The 25,473-nt window shown below is 43.6% G+C and overlaps 1 protein-coding gene across 4 annotated transcripts in view; it reads right to left on the minus strand.

Annotated features, from left to right (window-relative positions):
* Positions 1-10: 10 nt before the first annotated feature.
* PARL (presenilin associated rhomboid like) overlaps positions 11-25,473 on the minus strand; it is a 59,614-nt gene continuing 34,151 nt past the window's right edge. Inside the window, exons 5-10 of one of the 4 annotated variants that reach the window (XM_034957796.3) lie at positions 18,592-18,687; positions 16,667-16,816; positions 14,942-15,012; positions 8,102-8,203; positions 7,870-7,967; positions 15-1,083 (exon numbers count right to left, since the gene is read on the minus strand). In XM_034957796.3, the coding sequence (XP_034813687.1) occupies positions 927-1,083; positions 7,870-7,967; positions 8,102-8,203; positions 14,942-15,012; positions 16,667-16,816; positions 18,592-18,687 (674 nt within the window). In that variant the 3' untranslated portion in view covers positions 15-926. Of the gene's footprint in view, positions 1,084-3,754; positions 4,075-7,869; positions 7,968-8,101; positions 8,204-14,941; positions 15,013-16,666; positions 16,817-18,591; positions 18,688-25,473 lie in introns of those variants that run through there. The other 3 variants (XM_034957797.2, XM_034957798.3, XM_034957799.3) reach the window with 3 other exon arrangements.

The raw sequence follows: 25,473 nt of genomic DNA on the forward strand, positions 1-25,473 counted from the left end.
AGCACCGCCCCCCGGCACGAGGGTGGGCGTCCCGGGAGGGGGCGCACTCGGCGGCAGCCCCACTTGGCCGGGGCCGGCTGCGCACGGCTGGAGCTGGAGGGAGCGCGGATGGGGGAAAGGCTGCACCGTCGCCAGGGGGCACCGGAAACCGCCTGCAGTCATTTACAAGTGTCCATCTCGAAGAATGCCTCAGAATTGAATCCAAAGTTCCCTCAGTGTCATCTTATAAATGGCCCCGGCTTCGCAGAGGCCAAGGGCCGGATGGTCGCAGCTGGGAGCAGTCCGCCAGCCGGGAGGTTCTCCATGTGGCCTCGGGACGCCCGGCGACTGCTGCATTTGTGCCAGGCTGCACCGCAGGGACTCCGCGGGCACAGGGGCAGGTGCAGCAATGAGGGTGTCAGAGAAGACTCGGGGCCCTGCTTCCCGGACAACACGTGTTTCAGTCAGCCTGTGAATCGCCGCCTATTTGCCTTTAGGATGCTAGTCTACATTTGTGACAACCAATCCACTTTTCATTAGAATTGGCATTGGCCACCAATCGACCTTTCCCTGGGTTCTGAAATTCCTAATTTTAAAGCATGGCCATTTGCAAAGGCTTTAGTTTGATAAAGCGGCCACAGAACTGGCCACTAAGCTATCAAGTTCCTTTCCTCCTGTGCATGCGTGGCTGTTTTCAGGCAGAGCTGTTGAGGGATCCTCCAGCGTAAAGGCAGGTCTGTTCAATGCAGGACACCGTCTCAAACAACTCCCTGACCACCCACAAACGCCTTTCTGAATATTTGACACATGCTCTCGGTATACACTGCAGACCAATTACTAATAACACTACTGAGACAGCATTAATTACCCAGAGCTCCATTTCAAGGTTGTACTTGGAAGGTATCCAGTCTGCGCCTGGAAGGGGACTGCAGCACATCCCTGGTCAGTCAGAAAACAGATTCATCTCCCAAAACATTGCCTGTCTTAGCTTGAAGTTGTAGCAAAGTGACATGACGGCTGCCTAGAAGTGGCAGCAGGTCAGCTGAGCAGGCCAGGCCATGTCCCAGCAGGCAGCAGGCGAGGCGCCACGTGTAGGGGGAGATCCTGGAAAATGACACACAGGCGCCGGGTCAGAGTGAACTCTTTGTGGACTGTCCGCCACGGCCCTGGGTTAGCCAGCCTGGCAGATGACGGTTGGGACTAAAATTCTCCATCTCGCAGGAAAAGAGAACAGCTCTCTTTTTATTACTTCATTGATCAAACAACAGTCAAAGAGCACTTGCTATGTGCTAGGAATAATTCCGGGTGCCTTCAGGAGGTTTAGTGTGGTAGTGAGGGACGGAAGTAAGTGTAATTGAACTGACAAAGCCAGGTCAGCATGAGAGGGAGGCAGGCTGGGGAAAGCTGGACTCGCCACCTGTTGTGAGGGAGGGTGGTTGGGCCAGGTGGGAATGTAGGTCACAGGGGAGGAGGGTTCAGCTGAGGTAGCAGACCATGGAGGGTCTTGGTGGCCACACTAAGGAATTTTAGCTTTTCATATGGCCGGGTGCAGGTGGCTCATGTGTGGAATCCCAGCACTTTGGGAGGCTGAGGCAAGAGGACTGCTTGAGCCCAGGAGTTTGAGACCTGCCTGGGCAACACAGTGAGACCCTGTCTCTACAAAAAACTTTTAAAAATTAGCCAGGCGTCGTAGTGTGTGCCTGTAGTGCCAGCTACTTGGAGGCTGAGGCTTGAGCCCAGGACTTCAAGGCTACAGTGAGCTATGATTGCACCACTGAACTCCAGCCTGGACGAGAGAGAGAGAGAGAGACCCTGTCTCAAATAAATAAAAGTTTTTCACAGGTGACAACAAAGGAATGACAGACGTGTTTTTAGCACTCTGGCAGGCATATGGAGAAGCACAGGGTTGCTTTGGAGACCAGCTGGAAGAACAGGCTCAACAGTCCAGGGACTAAGAAGTGAGGACCATCACGGAGTCACAGGCACTGGGAGGGCTGAGGGGCTGGATTCTAGAAATAAGAGGCAAGAGAGGGAGATCTCGAATGGCTCCGGGTTTCAGACTTCACCGATTGCTCGTGTCACTCCTTAAGCCGAGTGCTATTTGAGGGGCCTGTGCAGGGCGGGGGGTGGTCCCAGCGCCTGGAACCATGCGTGTGTTGCAGTAGACACATTTACTAAGAGTACAGAGAGATTCTGTGGGTCTGGAGCTCAGAATCCTCACAGATAACTGAGGCTTCAGGAAGTGCACCCACTCAAGAAGTGTATGGAATGAGGGAGATGGCAGCCACGGCATGTTCCTAGGTACCCCACACTTCAGATGCCGGTGGAGGCGGCACAGCCCAAGAGGCCCACGGGCCAGGGAGGGCATGGCCTTGAAGGCAGTGATCACGGGTCCCCAGAGAAGCCAAGAGGAGAAAGTGAAGCACCCTCGTGGGCAATCAGGCGGGGGCTGTGGACAGCAAGGCTTCTCCGGCCACAGCCAGGTTCTGGCCTCCCCAGGCCACGCACAGAGGCTCCAGCATTGAGGGGTTTTAGGGACCAGGAGGTGCTACAGGGACTTCTAACTTTTTCCCAGTCACAAAGCAGGGACACAGAGATGTCTTCATTGCCTCTGCCTGGTCTGCCCAAAGCACGATGTGAATTAATGTTGGGCTCTAGAGGGAATGTCCCTATGAACTCAGCCTCCTATCCCATCTCTGGAAAACGCATCTTGCCTCATCTGTGTTGCAGAGTTGTTAGCAGATGTCAGAGCAAAGCATTGTGACCTTGGGCAGTGCCCCTACACCACGTGTGCCGTTTCCTCGCTGGCAAAATGATGGCTAAGATAACTCTCTCCCCTAGAAGTGATACGAGTTTAGAACAGAACCCTGTGCCTGGGAAGAGTAACTGTAAATCATAGTAGAAACAAGTCCAGCCTGATGGAAGAAGGATATGAAGGACTGCCAAACACTGGACAATTTCTATGTGCTGGGCGGGTGCTGCCATGCAGTTCTCACCTGCCTGGTGAGGTGGGCACCACTCCCACTCCTTTTCCAAAGCCGCCATTCCCATCCCCCACGGCGCACAACCTGAGTCCGATCGGCCACAGGAGGCTGAAATCAGGGCCTTCGATCCTCCCAGGACAAAGCTGCAAGACTTGGTATAACATTTTGAGGCCATCAAAAGACTAAAAATTCTCCTGTAAATCACTTCAAGAAGAACAAACTCTCAAACTGCATTTCCTAGATGTCATTCTCAATCACGAGGGTAACATGAATTCCACAACAGTGAGGCTGTGACGACGACAGCCACTATCTGCTATTTCAGTGAGACGCTTCAATTAGAACATACACTTTCAAACAGAAGATAAAATTCGGCTCAGATTCAAGTCTGAATTTACCCAAATCACTTCTTTCTACCTCTTAATTTATCTACAAATTGAACCTAGAAAGCAAAACCTGAAAATAGCTTTTTGTATATGCCACTCACTGCCAGAAAACACTACCTTTCCTGAAAATTGAGAAAATACTGCAGCTGTTATTTCAGATCATGCTGGAGAGGGGATACTCTTGACTTTTATGTGCAGCCAACGCAGGGAAGGGGGAGGGCAAGGAAGAGTGAAGGCTAAGCAGAGGCGCTGGAGGGTCCAAAGACAGGCAACCAGCACCTTCATGTTCTGATCAGGCCTCTCAGGGTGCACTCTCCCCAGGTCCTGGCTCAAATGATGTCAATGCAACAACCAAAGCAAAATGCCAGAGCCGTGTCAGCCCCTTAAAGAGAGAACACACACATCTGCTTACAAACTAGATAGAAACCTTTATTTCACAACTTTATCATCATTCACATTCTAAAAAGACACGGACTGGGGGACACAGCTGAAAACAGTGGGAGGCCAGATGCTGGCATCTTCCAGACGGGAGCATAGCCATGGTCACTCTAGCCGATGTCTCCTGGGGCTCTCAGGCGGCACGGACCAGATGCACCACTACTGTCCAATCCCAGTTTTACTTAGAGCCACCTCCTTTTTTGGGGCCATTAGTCCTTATTTCATGCCAGATTTTCACTAGCGGCTCCCTGTTCTTCCAAATCAGTTCATGACCGTAAGTAACATACCATCTGGAGAAAAACAAACAAACCAGGTCCGACATTCAAACAGTGTGACATACAAATGGTAAGTAGCATGGTGACAGATCCCAAGTTGACATTTTTAAAATCGAATGCCACTATGTAGCCGATTAAAACTGACTCACATCGAGAAATGGTTTAGCTTTCATATTACAATATGTAACAGGGAGAAGTAGGAAGGGACGATGGCTGAATGCTCTGCAGTGTGAGTACTTCACATATACTACTTCTGATTCACCACTATCTGCAAGTTAAGTATCAGTTTTCCCATCGCAGACATGAAGCAACCAGGTCTGAAAGAAAGTAGTTTGTCCAAGGTGCTAATAGTTTCTAAGTGGTCAATGAAAGCTCACTCACAGGTCAGACTGACTCGATGTTCTGAAGTGTCACAATTAGCACTGACTCAGGATGGCTATCCCAGCTTGCATGCCTCCCGTCATCTTCCTCCTAACTATACGAAGGGTGGCCGGCTCATCCAAACTCTGCCCCGCTTTAAGATACCTAGTTCCCATCCCCACTCTCCTGTTCACACAGCCTAACTGAGGCCTGAAGCAACGAGCCTGGGAGGCTGACACACACAGAGGTTTAGTAACTTCGCCTGCTCAGGTTCCACAACTAGGAATCAGCAGACTGAGACTAGAACCCGAGACTGCTGCTGAAGCCTGTGCTGCAGGCACTGGACTTTCCTGCAGCGTGTAGGGAGCATCTCCTGTGAGCTGGGGAGCACACTGCGCTCTGGGAAGGGCCTGCCTTGGAGAAGCTCCCGAGGGCACTGCGGGTAGAGAAAGGCTTCCTGGAGGACGTGGGGTGGATTTCCAGGGGCAGTTAGTGAGAGCTTGCTACTGAAACCTTTATTTTTGCTCTGGCTTCCCCAAACAGATTTCATGTTCCCTGAGGCAGAGAGCAGATTTTGTTATCTTGCATCGAGCTCCCAGACACCTGACTGAAAAAATGCTATTTGACTTGGAGTGGATGAGAAGAGCAGTTTAATGTTTTAATATTTTAAAAATGTTCTGAATGTGTATGTTTAATTATAAAGGGCTTGATTTGTACCTGAATCTTAATATTCACTAAATATAGTTAAAATCTGATTATACACATTAATAGGCATGTAATAAAAATTCTCTATGCTTAAGTCTCTGGTGAATTTAGAATGAGAGAAAAAGGAGTACCCTAATATTCAAATGCAATTATAAAAATTCTCCCCAAAAAAATCACTTTGTCAGGAACTCTTCATTAATAAAGTGTTTTCCCAAATCTTTTTTGTTGTTAGACAGAGTCGTGCTCTGTTGCCCAGGCTGGAGTGCAGTGGCGTGATCTCAGCTCACTGTAACCTCCGCCTCCTGGCTTCAAGTGATTCTCCTGCCTCAGCCTCCAAGTAGCTGGGATTACAGGCATGCACCACCACGCCTGGCTAATTTTTGTATTTTTAGTAGAGACGAGGTTTCCCCATGTTGGTCAGGCTGGTCTCGAACTCCTGACCTCAAGTGATCTACTTGCCTCAGCCTCCCAAAGTGCTGGGATTACAGGCGTGAGCCACTGCCCCTGGCCACCCAAATCTTTTTAACCTACTCATTTCAAGCAAAGAGTCAAATACTTTAATTTCACAGGTATACTGTCTGATTATACTCATAAATCCAAAAGGAATTTTTCATTTGGCTAAACTAAAATCGGGAAATGCAAGATGACCGATTTCTAGGGCACTCTTTTCTGTAGCGGCAGCGCAAGCCAGCCCTCATCTGAAACTCCAGCTCTGCAATTCTTACTTGTGTGACCTGGATAAGTTACTTTCTTTAAGCAGTTTCTTTTTCTGTAAAATAAAATACCTCACAGGATTTTAAGAGAATTAAATCCTTAGCTTAGGCACACAGCAAATATTCAGTGTATTAATATGTTAGCTATTATTATTGCAACAGTACAATGTGAATACTGTAAGGTTTGGTCAGAGGCAAAGTCAGGGAAATGTATAAGTGGATACTAATGGAGTCTTTAACACCAACAAAATCAGGGCACTTCAATGAAAAATAAATAAATAAAAGATTTTAGATTTCTAAATCTAGATTAAAGCTTTTAGAGAAGACGAATTCTGGACATGACTGAGATCTAGTAAATGAAAAGGAGTTTAAATTAGAAACAGTAAAGAGAAAGGATTCCTCCACCTTTCAGACCCTGGACTTTAAAATGCATTTGATCCAATTATTTTCAGAATGGAAAAAGGCCACCTAATTATAGTTCAGATGAATAAAAATCTACTGGGGAGAAGAGCCTTGAAGTATACATGGAAGATAAATTTAGAGCTCACAAAACAGAACCCCTTCATGTTTCTCATACTGTAATATCAGGTCAGTTTCTACTATTTATACTGCACTGCTGTTAGAGCTAGACCTTGCATATACTACATACTACTCCTCTTTAATCACTTAAAATTATAAATGGCATAATGGCATTTAGTTCTGCCACCTACTGGGAAAAACTGCTTCACTTAGAATAGATTTTTCTTTCTTTTTTTTTTTTTTTTTTGAGACAGAGTCTCACTTTGTCGCCCAGGCTGGAGTGCAGTGGCGCGATCTCGGCTCACTACAAGCTCTGCCTTCTGGGTTCACACCATTCTCCTACCTCAGCCTCCCGAGTAGCTGGGACTACAGGCGCCCGCCACCACGCCCGGCTAATTTTTTTGTATTTTTAGTAGAGACGGGGTTTCACTGTGTTAGCCAGGATGGTCTCGATCTCCTGACCTTGTGATCTGCCCGCCTTGGCCTCCCAAAGTGCTGGGATTACAGGCGTGAGCCACTGCACCTGGCCAGAATAGATTTTTCTTTTTAATAAAAAAAAAAAAATTAAGTTTTCCATTGTCGCGGAACAAAATAAAAACCAAGTAAGGGCAAAAGGCAACATTTATGTAAGAAAAGACAGGCCCCGAGGGGATCCAGCTCAACAGACTCATGCTGAAGGGTCTCCCACGGTCAGATGGACGCCAAGAGTCCTGACCATGTTTCCGTGATACAGTTGCTACTAAGCACTAGTCTAGGCAAAACCCCATTGTCTGAAGCACACGTGGAAGGTCTTGTAGCCACAATGCCATTTGCTGTGACCCAAGGAAGCAGTTTAGCAACCAATTCCATATGGTGTGGTGGGGGTGGAAAGGGCTTATAGAGGTGGGTTTACAGCTCTGCTCTGCTATTGAAGAGCTGTTTGGCCTGGGGAAGATGATGTCTGAGCCTCAGTTTCCCATCAGTAAAATGGGAGTAGTAATAGTATAACATAAGGGAACTAGCTTGGTGCCTGCATACAGCGGGTACTCAGTAAGTGGTCCACATTGGTTTGCAGTCACCGGCCTCTACTCCAGTCATACAGAGTAATGGCTCCGCCAACTCAGCATGTCTAAACAGCACTGGCGAGACAGAGGTCGGGGTAGCAGGGTGGGACGCCAGGCAGGGGAGAGGAGGGCAGGAAAGTCTGAAGGGGAAAAAGACGATGTCAGCACAGACTGGGGGCCAGGCTGCAGTCTTCTAAGAGGGGGCTGGGAATAACAGGCCAAGAGTTGGGGCAACTTAAGGTTAAGCGTAGGGTAAAGGCACAGACTGTCTATACAATGAGCCAGGTATGCTGGGTAAACCCAAAGCAAGCCATGTTGAGGTTTCCTCACCCTCCCAAGCCCACCTGCTTCTGCTTCCGTTGCATAGTTCAATGTCTCTGCCATGGGGATGGGGGGTAGGGGTGAGGCTGGGGTAGGAGGAGGGCATGACCCAAGGAAGCAGTTTAGCAATCAATTACACTCAAACTTACATTCCAAAAAGAGCTCCCCCAAGATGTGCCGCATGATCAAAAAATTTCCATCCCAGGATCATTCCTGCTGTATCCATGGCGATAATGGCTTTCAGGGCCTGAAAGGCAGCGAGAAACAAGCAGCACAACTTTGATTCCTCCAGCACTGACATTTCTAACTTAAGGGCAAGAACCCACTCAACATAAAAACATCACCACTATCCCCAGAACTGCACTTCATAAAAATACTTACATTCCCTGCTGTGAACGTGAACATCGGAAGGAAAATAATGGCAAGCCTCCCTTCTGGGATCTTAGTGCAGACAGCTGCGAGGACTGTCATGATGGCACCAGACTGCAAAGTAACACAGCAGGGAGAATGGGAAACTCAATATGCAACTGCTTAGTGGCTACAAGGTCTAAAGAGCAGCACATTTTCTAGAAAGTTTACATGCTGCACATTTTCTAGAAAGTTTACATGCTGCACATTTCTAGGTGAGCACAAAGCTTAAAAGCTTTCAGTTACTTAGGTCCCCAATAATAGGTGAAGGAACTAAATGTCCTTCACACAGTAATCGCTTGGAAAGACTGAATTTTTACTACGGGGCAGTAAGATGTATGTGCCTCATGAACTGCAAGGACAGTGCTAAGCGTGTCATGCGCATCTTTCACCTACGGCCTAGGAAAGAACTGCTCACACTTCTCTGACAAAGCTCCAACCAGAGGGAGTGAGCATGAATACGCCCAAAGAAACCTGCATGCATGAAGCATGTTTCATCTTAAAAAATTCATGTGAAATCTTTATTCATCTTCATAAAGAAACAAAACATTGCCAGTGTGGTGGCTCACGCCTGTAATTCCAGCACATTGTGAGGCATGAGGATCCCTTGAGCCCAGGAGGTCAAGGTTACAGTGAGCTATGATTGCACCAGTGCACTCCTGCCTGGGCAACAGAGTAAGACCCTGTCTCAAAAATAATAAAGGAATAAACTGATACACAGAACATGGATGAGTCTCAAAGTAATTATACAGAGTAAATGAGGCCAGGACAACAACAAATAGTAGTATATGCTGTACGGTTCCATTTGCAAACTAATTTATCTTTACTAGAAGTAGGTAAGTTGTCGCCAGGGGTAGAGGAGGGGCAGGAAGGAGTGACCACTAGGAAGCTTTTGGGATGAATGTGTTCATGATCTTGAGTGTGGTGATGGTTTCATGGGTGTCTACATGTCAAAGCTTACCAAACTTTAAATACGTGCAGTTTTTTGCATGTTAACTAGTAAACCTTAGTTGCCTGCTTTTTAAAAAGACTACATGGGGCTGGGTGCAGTGGCTCACGCCTATAATCCCAGCACTTTTGGAGGCTGAGGCAGGTGGATCACCTGAGGTCGGGAGTTTGAGACCAGCCTGACCAACGTGGTAAAACCCCATCTCTACTAAAAATAAAAATAAAAATAAATTAGCTGGGCGTGGTGGCGGATGCTTATAATCCCAGCTACTTAGGATGCTAAGGCCCGAGAATTGCTTGAACCCGGGAGGCAGAGGTTGCAGTGAGCCGAGATTGTCCCACTGCACTCCAGCCTGGGTAAAACAGCGAGACTCTGTCTCAAAACAAAACAAAACAAACAAACAAAAAAGACTCTATGGGAGTCCTCTGTACTATTTCCTGCAACTTTCCATAAGTTTTTAATTATTTATGAATGAGATGTTTAAAAAAAAAAAAGACACCTAAGAGCAAAATAACTTTTGAAAGAAGCCCCTATCATTAAAAAGAAAGGTTCCTACCTTTTCATATAAAAACGGTTGTTTCTGGAAAATAGCATCTACCTCTCTTAATCAATGTTTTCTTAATGTCTTCTATGTGACGGGTTGCTTCAGAATACAAGATTATCTTACATTTGGGGAATTACTAAAACTTTAAAGAAAATTATTATGAGTCCCAGAGATCTCAGATGTCCCCAGTCCCTCATATAACTGCCAAGTGGCCTCAACAGGGAAACAAGCTCGGGTTGCATTCTTAGAAGTCAGGGTAACTGCAAGATGGAAGGACAGCATGAACACTCCTCAAAAGGAGAACCCAAGAAGACCTGAATTTTGACCAAGCTGGCTTCTGTGCAAGAGACTATAATTGTAGCTGGGCACGGTGGCTCACGCCTGTAATCCCAGCACTTTGAGGGGCCGAGGCAGGTGGATCACCTGAGGTCAGGAGTTCAAGACCAGCCTAGCCAACATGGTGAAACCCCGTCTCTACTAAAAACACAAAAATTAGCCAGACATGGTGGTGGGCGCCTGTAGTCCCAGCTACTCGGAAGGCTGAGGTTGTGGTGAGCCAAGATTGAGCCACTGTACTCCAGCCTCGGCGACAGAGTGACACTTTGTCTCAAAAAAACCCCAAAACAAATCAAAATTACACGTTTCCCCAAAATGAAGCAAATATAATTTGATTAGTTGATATGAAAGAGCATTAAAATTCTATGAAGTTCTGCCAGGCACAGTCGCTTACACCTGTAATCCCAGCACTTTGGGAGGCTGAGGCGGGCAGATCACCTGAGGTTGGGAGTTCAAGACCAGCCTGACCAACATGAAGAAACCCAGTCTCTGCTAAAAATACAAAATTAGCTGGGCATGGTGGTGCATGCCTGTAATCCCAGCTACTCAGAAGGTTGAGGCAGGAGAATCGCTTGAACTTGGGAGGCAGAGGTTGTAGTGAGCCGAGATCGCACCTTTGCACTCCAGCCTGGGCAACAAGAACGAAACTCCATCTCCAAAAAAAAAAAAAAAAAAATTCTATGAAGTTCTTCTAAACTACTATTCCATAGATGATTATTCTCCATCTGTTAAAAAAAATTGTCATTATCTGTACAATTCCATGGAACGCTGGTTTTTTTGTGATTATAACTTATTGTAATTATTACATATGCAGTTCCATCATCCTTCTAGAATTTTCTCAATGTGGCTTTTATATAAATTTAAATATTTATATGTCTGAATAAATCACAACTTGTTTTTTGACAAATATTTGGGCTTACTCCCATGCAGAGAGACTTTTTTCACTTTTTCGAGTCAGAAAGAAGAATTTAATGAAAATGAACCCTTCTCTTCTCAGAAAACGCTCACATTCATACACAGTTTAAGTACAGTGAGTCATGATCCAACAGACCTAAGAGGTGTGGGTCCATGGGCAGAGGTGAAGGTCTTTTGTTCTCCATCAATATTTTTATGTACTGGTTATATACCTGTAATCAATATGCACATCTGATTTTTTTTACTTATTTCATAAACATATATATATTTTTTGAGACAGAGTCTCGCTGTTGCCCAAACTGGAGTGCGGTGGCACGATCTCACTGCAACCTCCGCCTCCCAGGTTCAAGTTAATTCTCACACCTCAGTCTGCCAAGTAGCTGGGACTACAGGTACACACCACCATGCCCAGCTAATTTTTGTATTTTTAGTAGAGATGGGGTTCCATCATGTTGGCCAGGCTGGTTTCGAACTCCTGGCCTCAAGTGATCCACCCACCTCGGCCTCCCAAAGTGCTGGGATTACAGTTGTGAGCCACTGCGCCTGGGCTCATAAACATTTTTCTGTATCTATATAATCTTCAAATCTATCATACTTATGTTTTTTAACTTTTTTTGGTATTATAATTTAAGTGAATCTGCTCCCTCTGCTTACAAAAGCTAAGTACAGCTAAAGACCCTGGGTGTTACATATGAAACAAATGTAAGAGGACTCTGAAAGGAAGAGAGAGGAAAGCAGACCAGCTAGGAAGCCTGAGATTCAATGAATGTTGTGGTGGTGAGTTCCCTGGGCTTTCTTTTGGCCTCATATCGATCATCTCTCAACATGTTCTCTCTAGTCAAGGACCAAAAAAAGATAGCCTAGCAAAAGAGACCTTTTAGACAATATTTAGAGAAACGGGTGCCCAGCAAAGGCTGAGCAGAGCCTAGACTTCCACCCTTGCCACACTGTAATGAGGCATCCCAATACGCCTAACAGGCGGTGTCAGTGGAAAGAAGCACCCTTGCTCCTCCTCGCCACAGCGACATTAGCAGAGGCACACTAGGTAGCCCGCACGCCCTCAGCTCCCATCCCTGCCCTGCAGTGACAAGAGCCCCTATCACTCAGGAGGCAAAGGCGGCTGAGTGAGGAACCTGGACGTCTACTCCTACACCCAGCAGTAATGAGTCACGGCACCCCCTCTCCTCATGAGAACAGTGTCAGAGGAAGACTACTGAAACAGTAGATTTCAGTAAGATCCAAAGTCTCATCATATCCAAAATGATCAGGCTTCAACTGAAAAATCACTCATCATATCAAGAACCAGAAAAATCTCAACTTGAATAAGAAAAGACAATTGGCCGGGTGTAGTGGCTCACACCAGTAATCCCAATACTTTGGGAGGCCCAGGTAGGAGGATCACTTGAGCCCAGGAGTTTGAGACCAGCCTTGGCAACATAGGGAGACCCTGTCTCTACAGAAACGTTTAAAGATTACCCAGGATAGTACCAATACAGTAATTTACAAACATATTTTAACAGTCCCATTCAACTTTTTTTTTTTTGAGATGGGGTCTCGCTATGTTGCCCAGGTTGGAGCACAGTGGCATGCTCATGGCTCACAGCAGCCTCACCCTCCTAGGCTCAGGCATTCCTCCCACCCTCCCACCTCTCCTGAGTAGGTAGGATTACAGGTGCATGCCACCATGCCCGGCTTAATTTTGAAATTTTTTGTAGAGATGGGATCTCACTATGTTGCCCAGGCTGGTCTCAAACCTCCTGGGCTCAAGTGATCTTCCTGCCGTGGCTCCCAAGTGTTGGGCCTACAGGCGTGAGCCACTGTGCCTGGCTGTCCCCTGCATCTTATAACATCTCACTAAACCAAGAGCACTAACGCTTTACATTTTGTAACAACACAACTTTGTTAATGGTGTTTTTTCCCCAGATTTCTCATTAAAAATGCCATTATAGCTGGTGATTTAATTTCCTTGAATTTTAATCCCAGATTCATTAAGATATTTGGGATAATGTTATCCTACCGTGGCGCTATAGGATGTTGATGACTGAACAGGAACTACCATGTCCACATTTCTTACCATGTGCTTCTTATTGTGCTAAGCACTCTAAATGTACTTGCTTTATGCCTCAGAAACAGATGGTGTGATCCCCATTTTATATAGGGAAACTGAAATTCAGAGTTCAGTAATATGTCCTAGAAATCACACATAAATAGCAGAACCAGGATTCACCCCCACTCTAACTCCAAATACCTTATTGCCATACTTCATTAATTTTGCACTCCAGTTTCTTATCTATAAGATGAGGACAACAGCTGTCCAAGAGCACATCAAAATGCCCTCGCAGGTCCTTTCAGCTAATTAGAAAGGTCTCTTCACTCTTAGAGCCCCCAAAGTCCTCTAGAGAATCCTCATTCCTTTCAGTGTGTATTAGATGTGTGTATGTTTTCTCCCCAGCTAAATTCGAATTCTGAGTCTCTGATTCATCCTAGTGGTCTTCACTGCCTTCATATATTAGGTGCTTAGCTATTGAATGAGGTAGACAATATGATTCGAAATATATAAATTATATCAGAGCGAAATTTTATAAAGAAAATAAACATTCCACGAAGGAAAAAAAGGGGGCTTAAGAAAGCATGTAGTCATAGGACAGAATACGGGCCTCACTAGGAAAATTAAGTGTAAACAAATTTGGGGAACATACAAATTAGGGAATGGTTATTTTACATAAGAATTCTTTTCAAAATTGAACCTTTTTAGAGTTCCTTTAAATAGGAAATTCCCTATTTGAATGCATTTAAATGAATTAGTATTTAAATATGTACAAACTGAATGTGTAAGGAAATATTACATAAAGATTTCCATGTGCCCAGAAATCTGCCATTAAACTCAAAAGACACTTAAAAAAAATTTTTTTTCTTTGAGACAGGGTCTTGTTCTGTGAGACAGGGTCTTGTTCTGTCACCCAGGCTGGAGTGCAGTGGTGCAATCTCAGCTCACTGCAACCTCTACCCGCTGGGTTCAAGTAATTCTCCTGCCTCAGCCTCCCGAGTAGCTGGGATTACAAGCATGCACAACCACACCTGGCTAATTATTGTATTTTCAGGAGGGACGGGGTTTCACCATGTTGACCAGGCTGGTCTTGAACTCCTGACCTCAAGTGAGCTGCCCACCTCAGCCTCCCAAAGTGCTGGGATTACAGGTGTGAGCCACTGCACCCAGCCTCAAAACACACTTAAAAAAAAATTTTTTTTTTGAGACAGGGTCTTGCTATGTCACCCAGGCTGGGGTGCAGTGGTACAATCACAGCTCACCGCAGCCTCAACCTCCTAGGCTCAAGCTATCCTCCTTCCTCAGCCTCCTGAGTAGCTGAGACTACCGGCATAAGCCACCACCCCCAGTTAATTTTTTAAATTTTTTTGTACAGATAGGATCTTGGTATGTTACCCAGGCTGGTTTCGAATTCTTGGGCTCATCCTCTCACCTTGGCCTCCCAAAGTGCTGGGATTACAGGTGTAAACCACTGCATCCAGCCTAAGAAAATTTTTTTTAAGCAGCCAGAATAGAAGAGCTCTGAGGGCAGAAGCCTTTTTTGTTGTTGTTGTTCCCCACTTTCTAAAACCAACACAAATAATCGTGATCATCTTGCTCACCGGCTGTATCCCCAGGCTCTAGCATAGCACCTAGTAGGCACTCCAATATCGACTAAATAGGAGGATAAAGTACCAGATTCAAATCTATAATTAGAATCTTCCAATACTGGATTAGGCTCTCTGGTTTACAAGGATTGCACACTTACTGTTCTGAGATATACTCTGCTCTGGTAAACATATATATATGACCAATGGTTAAAAGCTACAGCCGGACATTTACAAAGCTTTACAAATGTATAAATTCTAAATTAGTCAACTGTATTGTTTCAATGTTAATTTCTTGGTTTCGATGTTAGTTTACAGTAGGGTGAAGGGTATATGAGAACCTCTTATCAATTTTACAACATTCTTCTAAGTCTAAACTTATTTCAAAGTAAATTTAAAAATTAAATTAAAAAAAATTTACAATAGAAATACTTACTGCACCAAGTGATGGTCCATATCTTCCTGTGGCAACTTTACCCACGTAACTGACAAAATTGGAAATAACACCTGAAAAACAAGTCACATTACAATAATTTAAGTGAGGTATAAAAATGGTTTACTTTTTTTTTTCTTTTTTTTTTTTTTTTGAGACAGAGTTTCACTCTTTCGCCCCGGCTGCTGAAGTGCAGTGGTACAATTTTGGCTCACTGCAACCTCTGCCTACCGGGTTCAAGTTATTCTTGTCCCCCAGCCTCCTGAGTAGCTGGGATTACAGGCGTGCGGCACCACATCCAGCCATGAAAATGGTTTTCATTTCTGATTTCTACACAGATAAACAGTGTCGGGTTTCAATCTGGATCACTGTGAGGGTACAGGCATGAATACTTCTCCTGCCTATCATTTCAGCAACTTTACAGGGGATGAAAAGTCTGACCTGCCGCATGATCTGCTGAGCGACACAGTCATTCACTCTACTTCACAGTTACCATCTTCCTCAACTATAACATGAAGACTCATTCCCAAGAGTATATTCTCTGGCTGTACTCCAGACACACGAAATCAGAATATCTGGGGTGGGACAACAGACTGGATGATCCCGTAAGTCTCTTTGGCTTCAGTGCCATTTGAGTCAACGTGGCTCATTTTTAAAAACCTCCTATGGAGCAGGAATTAATGTATCTGAAACAGACCCTCTGTAACTACAACATAGCTAGCGCTTGGGAAAGAACTATACACTTATCTTACAAGCCAAACACAATGCTCAGCTTCTTTTTTTGAAGGACTAGATACACATAAGTATTCGATGAACACTAATTAAGCATCTACTCTGGGGCTTGTGGTAGATGCTTTTATTTAGTCCTTTCTTTAACCCCTTGTCATGAGGAGGTAAGTATCATGAGGTTTAGTCATTTTTGCAACATCACTCAGCTGGTAGTAGAAATAGGATCTGAACCTGGGTCTATCGCCAAGCTCAGTGTTTTTCACTACATCACAGCACAACTGCCAGATATACTGTTTCTAAATGTAGAGATTTTAGAAATTAATTTTTATATTGTATTAAGTAAGTACATTTTACAAACAGAGAGGTAAGTAAAATTTGACCAACTGTCACGTTAGCAGCATCTAGGGACCTGGATTCATGCATGAGAATTTCCTAACTGAAATAAGAAACGATACCATCTTCAAGACCATGGCTAGGGAGTGGTTCTGTGCTACATTCTTGCAAAGAAGACAGAACAAACTCACTCTTGACAATCATATTGTATAGCTCTGATTTAAAGCTTTCTGTGAACTGAACACACTGGGGGAAATGAGCTTGCTTAAGGTTATTTAACAAAGACCCAGGAGATTGAGGCAGCCGGGAGGTCTGGGAACCACTATCTATAAAATGGAGGGCCTAAACTAATGAAATCAAGGCCCGATGAGATTACAAAAATGACGTGCTTAAATTCTACACTAACCCTTACTTAACTCCTGTTTATCCTAACTTAAAATTAAACATACCCACATAATTCATATGTAAGAGGAAATCAGCAAAATGAACAGAAAAGGCAACATCTCCACCAATCTGTGGCTCCCTTCTCTACATACACTGTGAGAAACAAATATGTTCTGAGCACTCACTACGTGTAGAATATGGCAGTAACCATTCCCTTTGTCCGTTTTGCAGATAGCTTAGAGTGCTTATACTCTCAAAGGCCCCGAGATTAAAGCATATTACCTGCAGATAGGTACACTGCCATGAACTGCTCTTGACCCAGAATGTTCACTATGCTGGAAGAGAAGCTCCACAAAACATACATATTTGCTGCCATGTGAAATAAGGAGAAATGACTGAATGTTGACAGCAACATTGGAGAACAAAGGACCTCTACAAGAGAGAGAAACATAGTCTGGTAATCATGAAACACACAGCCAATAAAAATTATCCATTTAAAACTTTTAAAATTAGGCCGGACGCAGTGGCTCACGCCTGTAATCCCAGCACTTTGGGAGGCCAAGGCAGGCGGATCACTAAGTCGGGAGTTCAAGACCAGCCTGGCCAACATAGTCAAACCCCATCTCTATTAAAAATATAAAAATTAGCCAGGTGTGGTGGCGCACGTTTGTAATTCCTGCTACTCGGGAGGCTGAGGCGGGAGAATCACTTGGACCCAGGAGGTAGAGTTTGCAGTGAGCCAAGATTGAGCCACTGCACTCCAGCCTGGGCCATAGAGCGAGACTCTATCTCAAAAAAAAAAAAAAAAAAAAATTTATGAAACAAATTAAACATGGAAAACAAAAACAGCTATTTTTAAGACTTTTTTTTTTTTTTTTTTGGAGAGAATCTTGCTCTGTCGCCCCAGGCTGGAGTGCAGTGGCACGATCTTGGCTCACTGCAGCCTCAACTTCCTGGGCTCAAGTGATCCTCCCACCTCAGCCTCCTGAGTAGCTGGGACCACAGGTACATACCCCATGCCCAACTAATTTTTGTATTTTTAGTAGAGATGGGGTTTCACCATGTTTCCCAGGCTGGTCTCGAACTCCTGAGCTCAAGCAGTTCACCTGCCTCAGCCTCCCCAAGTGCTGGGATTATAGATGTGAGTCACTATGCCCAGCTTAAGACATCATTTTTAAAAGTGACAAAAAGCTGTCTTAATAAATCTCTTTTCTACTTAGTAAGCAACCAATAAAAACTCTCAGTTCAATGAAAGCAACTTGTCCTTATGGCAAAAGTTGATTAGAAAAAAATAAGCAGTCTGGGCAACATGGCAAGACCTCATCTGCACTAAAAACAAAAAAAATTAGCTGGGCATGGTGGCATGCACCTGTAGTCCCAGCTCCTGGGGGCTGAGGTGGGAGGATCACTTGAGCCTGAGAAGCAGAGGTTGCAGTGAGCCAAGATCGTATCACTGCACTCTAGCCTGGGCAACAGAGCAAGACCCTATCTCAAAAATAAAATAAAATAAAATAAAAAGTAAATTGGCCGGGCGCAGTGGCTCACGCCTGTAATCTCAGCACTTTGGGAGGCTGAGGCGGGCGGATCACGAGGTCAGGAGATCGAGACCATCCTGGCTAACATGGTGAAACCCCGTCTCTACTAAAAATACAAAAAAATTAGCCGGGCGTGGTGGCGGGCACCTGTAGTCCCAGCTACTCAGGAGGCTGAGGCAGGAGAATGGCATGAACCCGGGAGGTGGAGCTTGCAGTGAGCTGAGAGCACGCCACTGCACTCCAGCCGAGCCAGGCAGATCACCTGAGGTCAGGTGTTCGAGAACAGCCTATCCAACACGGTGAAACCCTGTCTCTATTAAAAATACAAAAACTAGCTGGGTGTGGTGGCGGGCACCTGTAATCCTAGCTACTAGGGAGGCTGAGGCAGGAGAATCACTTGAACCTGGGAGGTGGAGGTTGTAGTGAGCCAAGACTGCACCACTGCACTCCAGCCTGGGCAACAGAGGAAGACTCCGTCTCAAAAAAAACAAAGAAAAAGAAAAAGAGAGGTGAGGTCCCTGTCCTCAGTGAAGGAGCTTACAGCCTATCCTCTGCATTTTGCTTGTAGCTATTGATAGGTAACTCGTCTTTTTTACAGCACTTCCATTAACTAAAGCATATTTCTTTCATATTATTTCTACCTTAAAATAAATTCACACAAGTTAGACTTACTTGAGGCTGGATTCGATGTGAAATATCTGATCATTGTCCGCTGCAGAGAAGGTACTCTCCATAAACAGAATACAAGGACATTTGCAGCTATAATACCTACAAAATAAATATTTATAATTTAGGGAGGTTAAAAATGAAAGCAAGAAAGTCTGATCTACATTACCCCCTTGTAAGATTCTTCCACAATTATGTAAGAGTACTGTATACCTGGGGGATAGGGGGTGAGCTAAAAAAAAGCAAGTGAAATGAATGCTTTTTAAAGTATCAGCACTGCCTAGGGTTGGTAAAGTCACAGAATTCCTGGGAAATTGTAAATGCTCTGGGAGCTAACTTCCTTTCCCTAGATCCATATTTTACTTCTTCAGAACAGCTTACTTTTCTCAATTATAATCAGATCAATAATTTATTGTCTATAATAGCCAAACCAAAGACAGAAGTAATATACAGAATTAGGTTCTTTGGCCAAGAGTAGAAGAGCTAACGTTACTTCTTTTTCCTCAGGGCATGGTATGCTTCTTAAACTTACTGCCGGCTTATGGAAACACATGGGAGTCATCTGTGTAGGTGAAGGTCAACATGTCTGAGAAAAATACTCATGTGATAGGAATTCAGGGATAATTTAGAAAACCTCTGCAACTGCTTCTAAAGTCTGTTTACATGTGGGAGTTGGCTGACTTTCCTTTTTCTGTAAGTGTTGATGTTGTTAGTACTACTATGAAATTGAGGTTTGTTCGATAATATAATTAACTTGTTACATTTTAGATAAGAAATTAAGTTATTATTGAAAACTACAAACTTCAAAAAATATATTGATTTTATGAATTGCCACAACTCCTTCACATAGCAGGTATTCATCTACTTGTTGAATTAAAATAATTTAAACATTTGTCATTCCTCCAGTCTCTGTAGGCAACAGGCAAGTAGCACTTTCACCTTCTTCAATGCCAATAAGGACTGATTTGAATAACATACTGGTAAGAGGATTTACTTTAGAAAATATTCTTTGTCTTGTCCCTGGCAGCTGCTACATCTCAGTGTTACCTGTGGCTTCCGCAGTTGCTCATTCTGTAAGGTTCTCAGCTAGCCCCTGGCATTTCTAGTCTGTCCAGTTTTTGCTCTCCCACTTGAGAGGTGGGAAAGGAAGCTACATTTTTCACAGATCTTAAGACATTTTTTCCATTTTAGTATCTGAAATCAGGATGCATCTTATAACTGGTAGCATTTTTTCTTTCTCCATAGTACATTAAATAAAATTTTACTGCATTTTGTTGAACTGATTCCATCAGTTGTATCAGATGTCTCACTAGCGGGGACTGTGACAGCATTATACCACCTTTGGTAAATAATTACCCAGAACTCTTTCAAAGATGGTGAGAGGGACAGCATTTATGCAAAGATGGGAAAAGGGATCATACACAAGGCAATGAAGAGCGAAGAGCACTGTGTACACCTCCCATTGTGGAGCCTGGAACCCTGGGAAGGGCAGGCGGGCAGAGCCTCCTCACAGGGACTGGAGTCTTGGGAGGTTTATCCTATAGGAAGAGAGCAGTGATTTGTGTTGCCCAGGATTCCTTAGTTTCCTTTGGGAGAGTTAATCATCTTTACTACCCAGAGTGCACCCTTAGGTCTAGGTTGTCATACCCAGTGATTGATATCTTAGGGTAAAGACGACCTGAGAATGGTCTGGCCATGATCATAAAGATCGGATTGCTATGATCATGATCAGTCAGGGCTTTGGTGTTTTACTCTAATTGTGGTTCAAGGCAAAGAGAGCAAGATGGGGTCCCTGATCCTGCCTACTAGGCTGAAAAATGGCAACGACTACTCTGCTTCCTCTGTCAGTTCCATGGGCAACTTCCTCAAACCACGGACACACAGCACACCCAGCTTCTGGAAACCACAGGCACCACAGCACTGTCAAGACGAGGATATGTTTCTGGATAAAGTGATTACAATAAAGGAAAATACATGAAAAAAAATGAAAGATAAAGGCCGGGTGCGGTGGCTCACGCCTGTAATCCCAGCAGTACTTTGGGAGGCTGAGGCGGATGGATCACCTGAGGTCAGGAGTTCGAGACCAGCCTGACCAACATGAAGAAACCTCGTCTCTACTAAAAATACAAAATTAGCTGGGCGTGGTGGTGCATGCCTGTAGTCCCGGTTACTCAGGAGGCTGAGGCAGGAGAATCACTTGAACCCAGGAGGCGGAGGTTGAGGTGAGCCGAGATCACGCCATTGCACTCCAGCCTGGGCAACAAGAGGGAAACTCTGTCTCAAAAAAAAAAAGCAGGGGGGAAGATAACCAAAGACATTGAGGTTAACAGTAGACAAAGAGTTAACACTGCTAAGTTTTCAATCCAAACGCAAGAAGCTTTTCTGATAAATTATGAGTACTGGCACTGAAACAGACTGTAGCCAAAATCCCTGACTTCATAAGCCAGCGGTCACCAAACTGCTTTCATGGGGCACCGCATTAGTAAACACCATCCATTAGTAACAGACACGTCCCATATATGTATACAGATTAACAAATTATGTACGTGAACCACTATAAATTCATCGTAAGACACTTAACAAATTTAAAAGAAATAAGAAAAGTGAAATGCACATACTTTCTTCTTTGTAAACCCTATTCTGAAGGCCAATTATAGATGAGAAAAACAGGCTCTAAAAGGTACAAGTTGTCAGAGGGCCAAATTCAGTGGCCAAGCCAGAATTCCTAATCTAGTGCTCTTTCTACTATACATCAAGACGTGGGTAGCCAGGAGGATTTATTTTGACCTTGGTCACTCTAGGACTTCAGACACCACATAAAAACGGCTTCCTTGCTGGGAAACAGCATATGCTGGTCCCCAGAAGTGGATGAGCATGAGAGGATGTGTGGCAATCCTAGGCCTACTGAGGCAGTACTGCATTTTGGCTAAAAGTATGGGTGAAGGAGTCCAGCAGAAGTGACTCTGTCCTACTTACATTATAACCTGGGGAAGAGGCCTAACCGCTCAGCTTGTTTCCTCTTCTGTAAAATGATAATAATAAAATCTACCTGAAAGGGTTGAATGGGCCGGGTGTGGTGGCTCACGCCTATAATCCTAGCACTTTGGGAGGTCCAGGCAGGAGGATCCATCCCTTGAGCCTAGAAATTTGAGACCAGCCTGGGCAACATAGTGAGACCTCCTCTTTACAAAAAAATGAACAAAATCAGCTGGGCATGGTGGCACATGCTTGGGTCCTAGCTATTTGGGAGGCTAAGGTGGGAGGATTGCTTGAGCCCAGGAGGTCAAGTCTGCAGCGAGCCAAAATTGCGCCACTGTACTCCAGTCTGGGCAACAGAGGGAGACCCTGTCTCAAAAAAAATAAATAAATAAAAAGGAAAAAAAAGGGCTGAGTGATGATGAAATGAGAAAACATGATGAAATGTAGCAGTCACACAGCGACGAACCAACAAATGGAAAACATGGTGAAAAGAGAATGGCCTTTTCAAGTCTGAATCCTAAGTATGTCACTTAGCAGTTTTGTGGCCTGTGGCACTTTATTCCCTCATTTGTAAAATGAGGACAATACCTCCTACCTCATAAAGGTTGTAGTGAGGCTTAAATAAGATAGTACATGCACCTAGCATGCAAATGATCAAAGAATAATGGTTTCCTCCTCTCTCCTTTTCCTTTGAGAAATAGAAGAGCTTAAGTTTTGTATATCTCCACTTAGGAGGGATGTCACCTGCTTCTTCCTGACTCGGTAACTCTTGGACAAGCTTGGCACTACTGATTCAGGAAGGCGCTGCTGTCCTAGTGCCTACCCTCACACCTGTGTAACGCACTGGACTATGTCAGTGAAAAATAACAAAGTAAGGAGCTCTGAAAACTCTCCTTCATAAGAGCAATGAAAGAACTGGCAAAAAATGTCAGAATCAACTTTTCCAGAACTCTGGAAACTAATCAAAGGCTTATACCAAACCAGGGTGTATTTACTTAAGAAAAACAGCTGAATCTCAAAACACCTAGTTTTCCAGCGTTTTTTGTTTGTTTATTTATTTTCTTCTTTTTTGAGACGGAGTCTCGCTGTCTCCCAGGCTGGAGTGCAGTGGCGCAATCTCCGCTCACTGCAAGCTCTGCCTCCCGGGTTCACACCATTCTCCTGCCTCAGCCTCCTGAGTAGCTGGGACTACAGGTGCCCGCTACCACGCCCAGCTAATTTTTTGTATTTTTAGTAGAGACCGGGTTTCACCATGTCAGCCAGGATGGTCTCAATCTCCTGACCTCGTGATCTGCCCGCGTCGGCCTCCCAAAGCTTTGCAGCATTTTAACTTGGCCTAGTCCAATCCCCCACTCTCTAGTTACAAGGTAGTCTTGAAAACCGAGGTAGCTGGTAGAATGGAGCTGGAGCTCTTTCAAAGCCTCATTCCCAAAGAATTGTCATTATTTGACCTGGCTATTGATTCCATGCAAAACCCACTTTCAAGGCTGTCTGTTTAACCTGACTGGGAGCTCCCCAAGTACAAAACTTTTCACAGAGGGCATTTGTCAAAAACAACGACAGGTAAGTGTTTTAAGTTTGAGGCTGCCTGAGATGATGGATGACACTTGGGGGCAAATAAGAGACTAATCAAAAATCTTATGAGGAAAAGCAGGGGAATAAGATTTCCATAGAAACTCTGAAAACCTCTAACATATTCCTGGACTCTACAAGGCCACATGCATAGTAAGACAAAATAGACCTTAAGACAAAATTCATTGCTGGAGAAAAAGGAGGATATTATACAATGATGAAAAGGTCAATCCATCAAGAAATAGCAATTAGAAACATACGTACCTAACAAAAGAATCTCAAAAATGAAGAAAAATGGACAGAACTAAAGGAATAAATAACTCAACAATAATAGCTGGAGACTTCAGAACTCTATTTACAATAATGGAGAGAATAATCAAATGATCAGCAAGGAAGCAGAAGACTTCAGCAGCTCTATAAAACGACTAGACCTAACAGACATCTATAGAACACACCACCCAACAAAAACAGAATATACATTCTTCTCAAGTGCACATGCAGCACATTCCAGGATATGTTCAGTCACAAAACAACTCTCAATAAACTTAAACTAAAACACTAAAATTATACAAACTATGTCCTCTGATCACGTGGAATGAAATTACAAATCAATACAGAAATAAATTCAGAAAATTCACCAGTATATGGAAATTAACAAACTCCTAAATAACCAATGGTTCAAAGAAGAAATCACGAGGACAACTAGGAAACTCAGATGAATGAAAACAAAAATACAATATACCAAAATTTATAGGAGGCAACAAAAGTGGTGCTATGAAGGCCGACATTAAAAAAAGAGATCTCAACTCAATAATCTAACTTTTCACCTTAAGAATGTGTAAAGAGAAGAGCAAACCAAAACCAAAGCAAGCAGAAGGAAAGAATGAAGAACATACGTAAATGAATAGAAAAATAACAGAAAAATTAACAAATCCAAAAGTTGGATTTGTTTGAAATGAACAATAAAATTGACAAACTTTTAGCTACAGTGACAAAGAAAAAAAGACTCAAATTATGAAAGTCATCTCATACAGGTCTGAGATTTGCTAAAAAAAAGAAAAAGAAAAAGAAAAACAAATTACTAAAATCAGGAATGAAAGCAGAATGTTACTACCAACCTTATAGAAATCAGAATTACTACAAAATACAATGAACAATTATATACCAACAAATGAGAATAACTTAGATGAAATTTAAAATTCCTAGAAAGACACAAACTACTAAAATTGACTCAAAGAAATAGAAAATCTGAACAGACCAAGAGTAAGTAAAGAGACTGAATTAGTAATTCAAAAAACTTACCAGAAAGAAAACCCCAGAGCCAGATTAAGGTGTTAGGTGCCTATGTTTCTCATTGGCTTCACTAGTATTTGAGTTTCCTACAGCTGTTGTAACACAAACTTGGTGGCTTAAAACAAAAATCTATTCTCTTCCAGTTCTGGAAGCTAGAAGTCAGAAATCAAGGTGTAAAGTGTCAGCAGGGCCATGCTTCCTTTTGAAGGGTCTAGGGAAGTGTCCTTCCTCCCCTCTTCCTAGCTTCTGGTGGCTCTCGACAATTCTTGGCATTGTTTGGCTTACAGGTGCATCACTCCAATCTCTGCCACCATCTCTTTGGTCTTGTTTTCTGTATCTTTCTTTGTCCTCTCTTCTTCTTATAAGGACATGAGTCAATGGATTTAAGGTACATCCTAATGTAATATGATCTCTCTGTAACTAATCAAATCTGCAAAGACCCTATTTCAAGTAAAGTAACATTCTGTGGTTCTACGTGGACACAGATTTTGGGGAAGCACACTATTCAACTTACTACAACTGGGAAATTCTACCAAATATAAAAGAGAATTAACACCAATCCTTCTCAAACTCTTTCAAAAAATAGAAGAGGAAGGAACATTCCATGTAGCCACTATCACCTCTGTATCAAAACCAAAGACATCACAAAAAACTATCAATATTCCTTTATGAAAAGAGATGCAAAAATCCTCAAGAAAATATTGGCAAACCAAATCCAGCCATATATAAAAAGGATTATAAATCATAACCAAGTGGAATTTGTCACAGGAATGCCAGCTTGGTTCAACATATGAAAAATCAATGTAATATTTCATATTAACAGTTGGAAGACTCACAATTCATAGTTTCAGAATTTACAACACAAACCTACAGGAATAAAGACAATGTAGTATTAGAATAAGGTCAGATATATAGATCAATGGACAGAATTGACAGTCCAGAAATACACCCATAAGATTACGGTCACCTGATTTTTGACTAAGGTTCCAAAACAATTCACTAGGGGAAAGAATAGTCTTGTCAAAAAATGGTGCTCAGACAAGT

Source organism: Pan paniscus, chromosome 2, assembly GCF_029289425.2.
Source record: "Pan paniscus chromosome 2, NHGRI_mPanPan1-v2.0_pri, whole genome shotgun sequence".
Classification (NCBI taxonomy): Eukaryota; Metazoa; Chordata; class Mammalia; order Primates; family Hominidae; genus Pan; species Pan paniscus.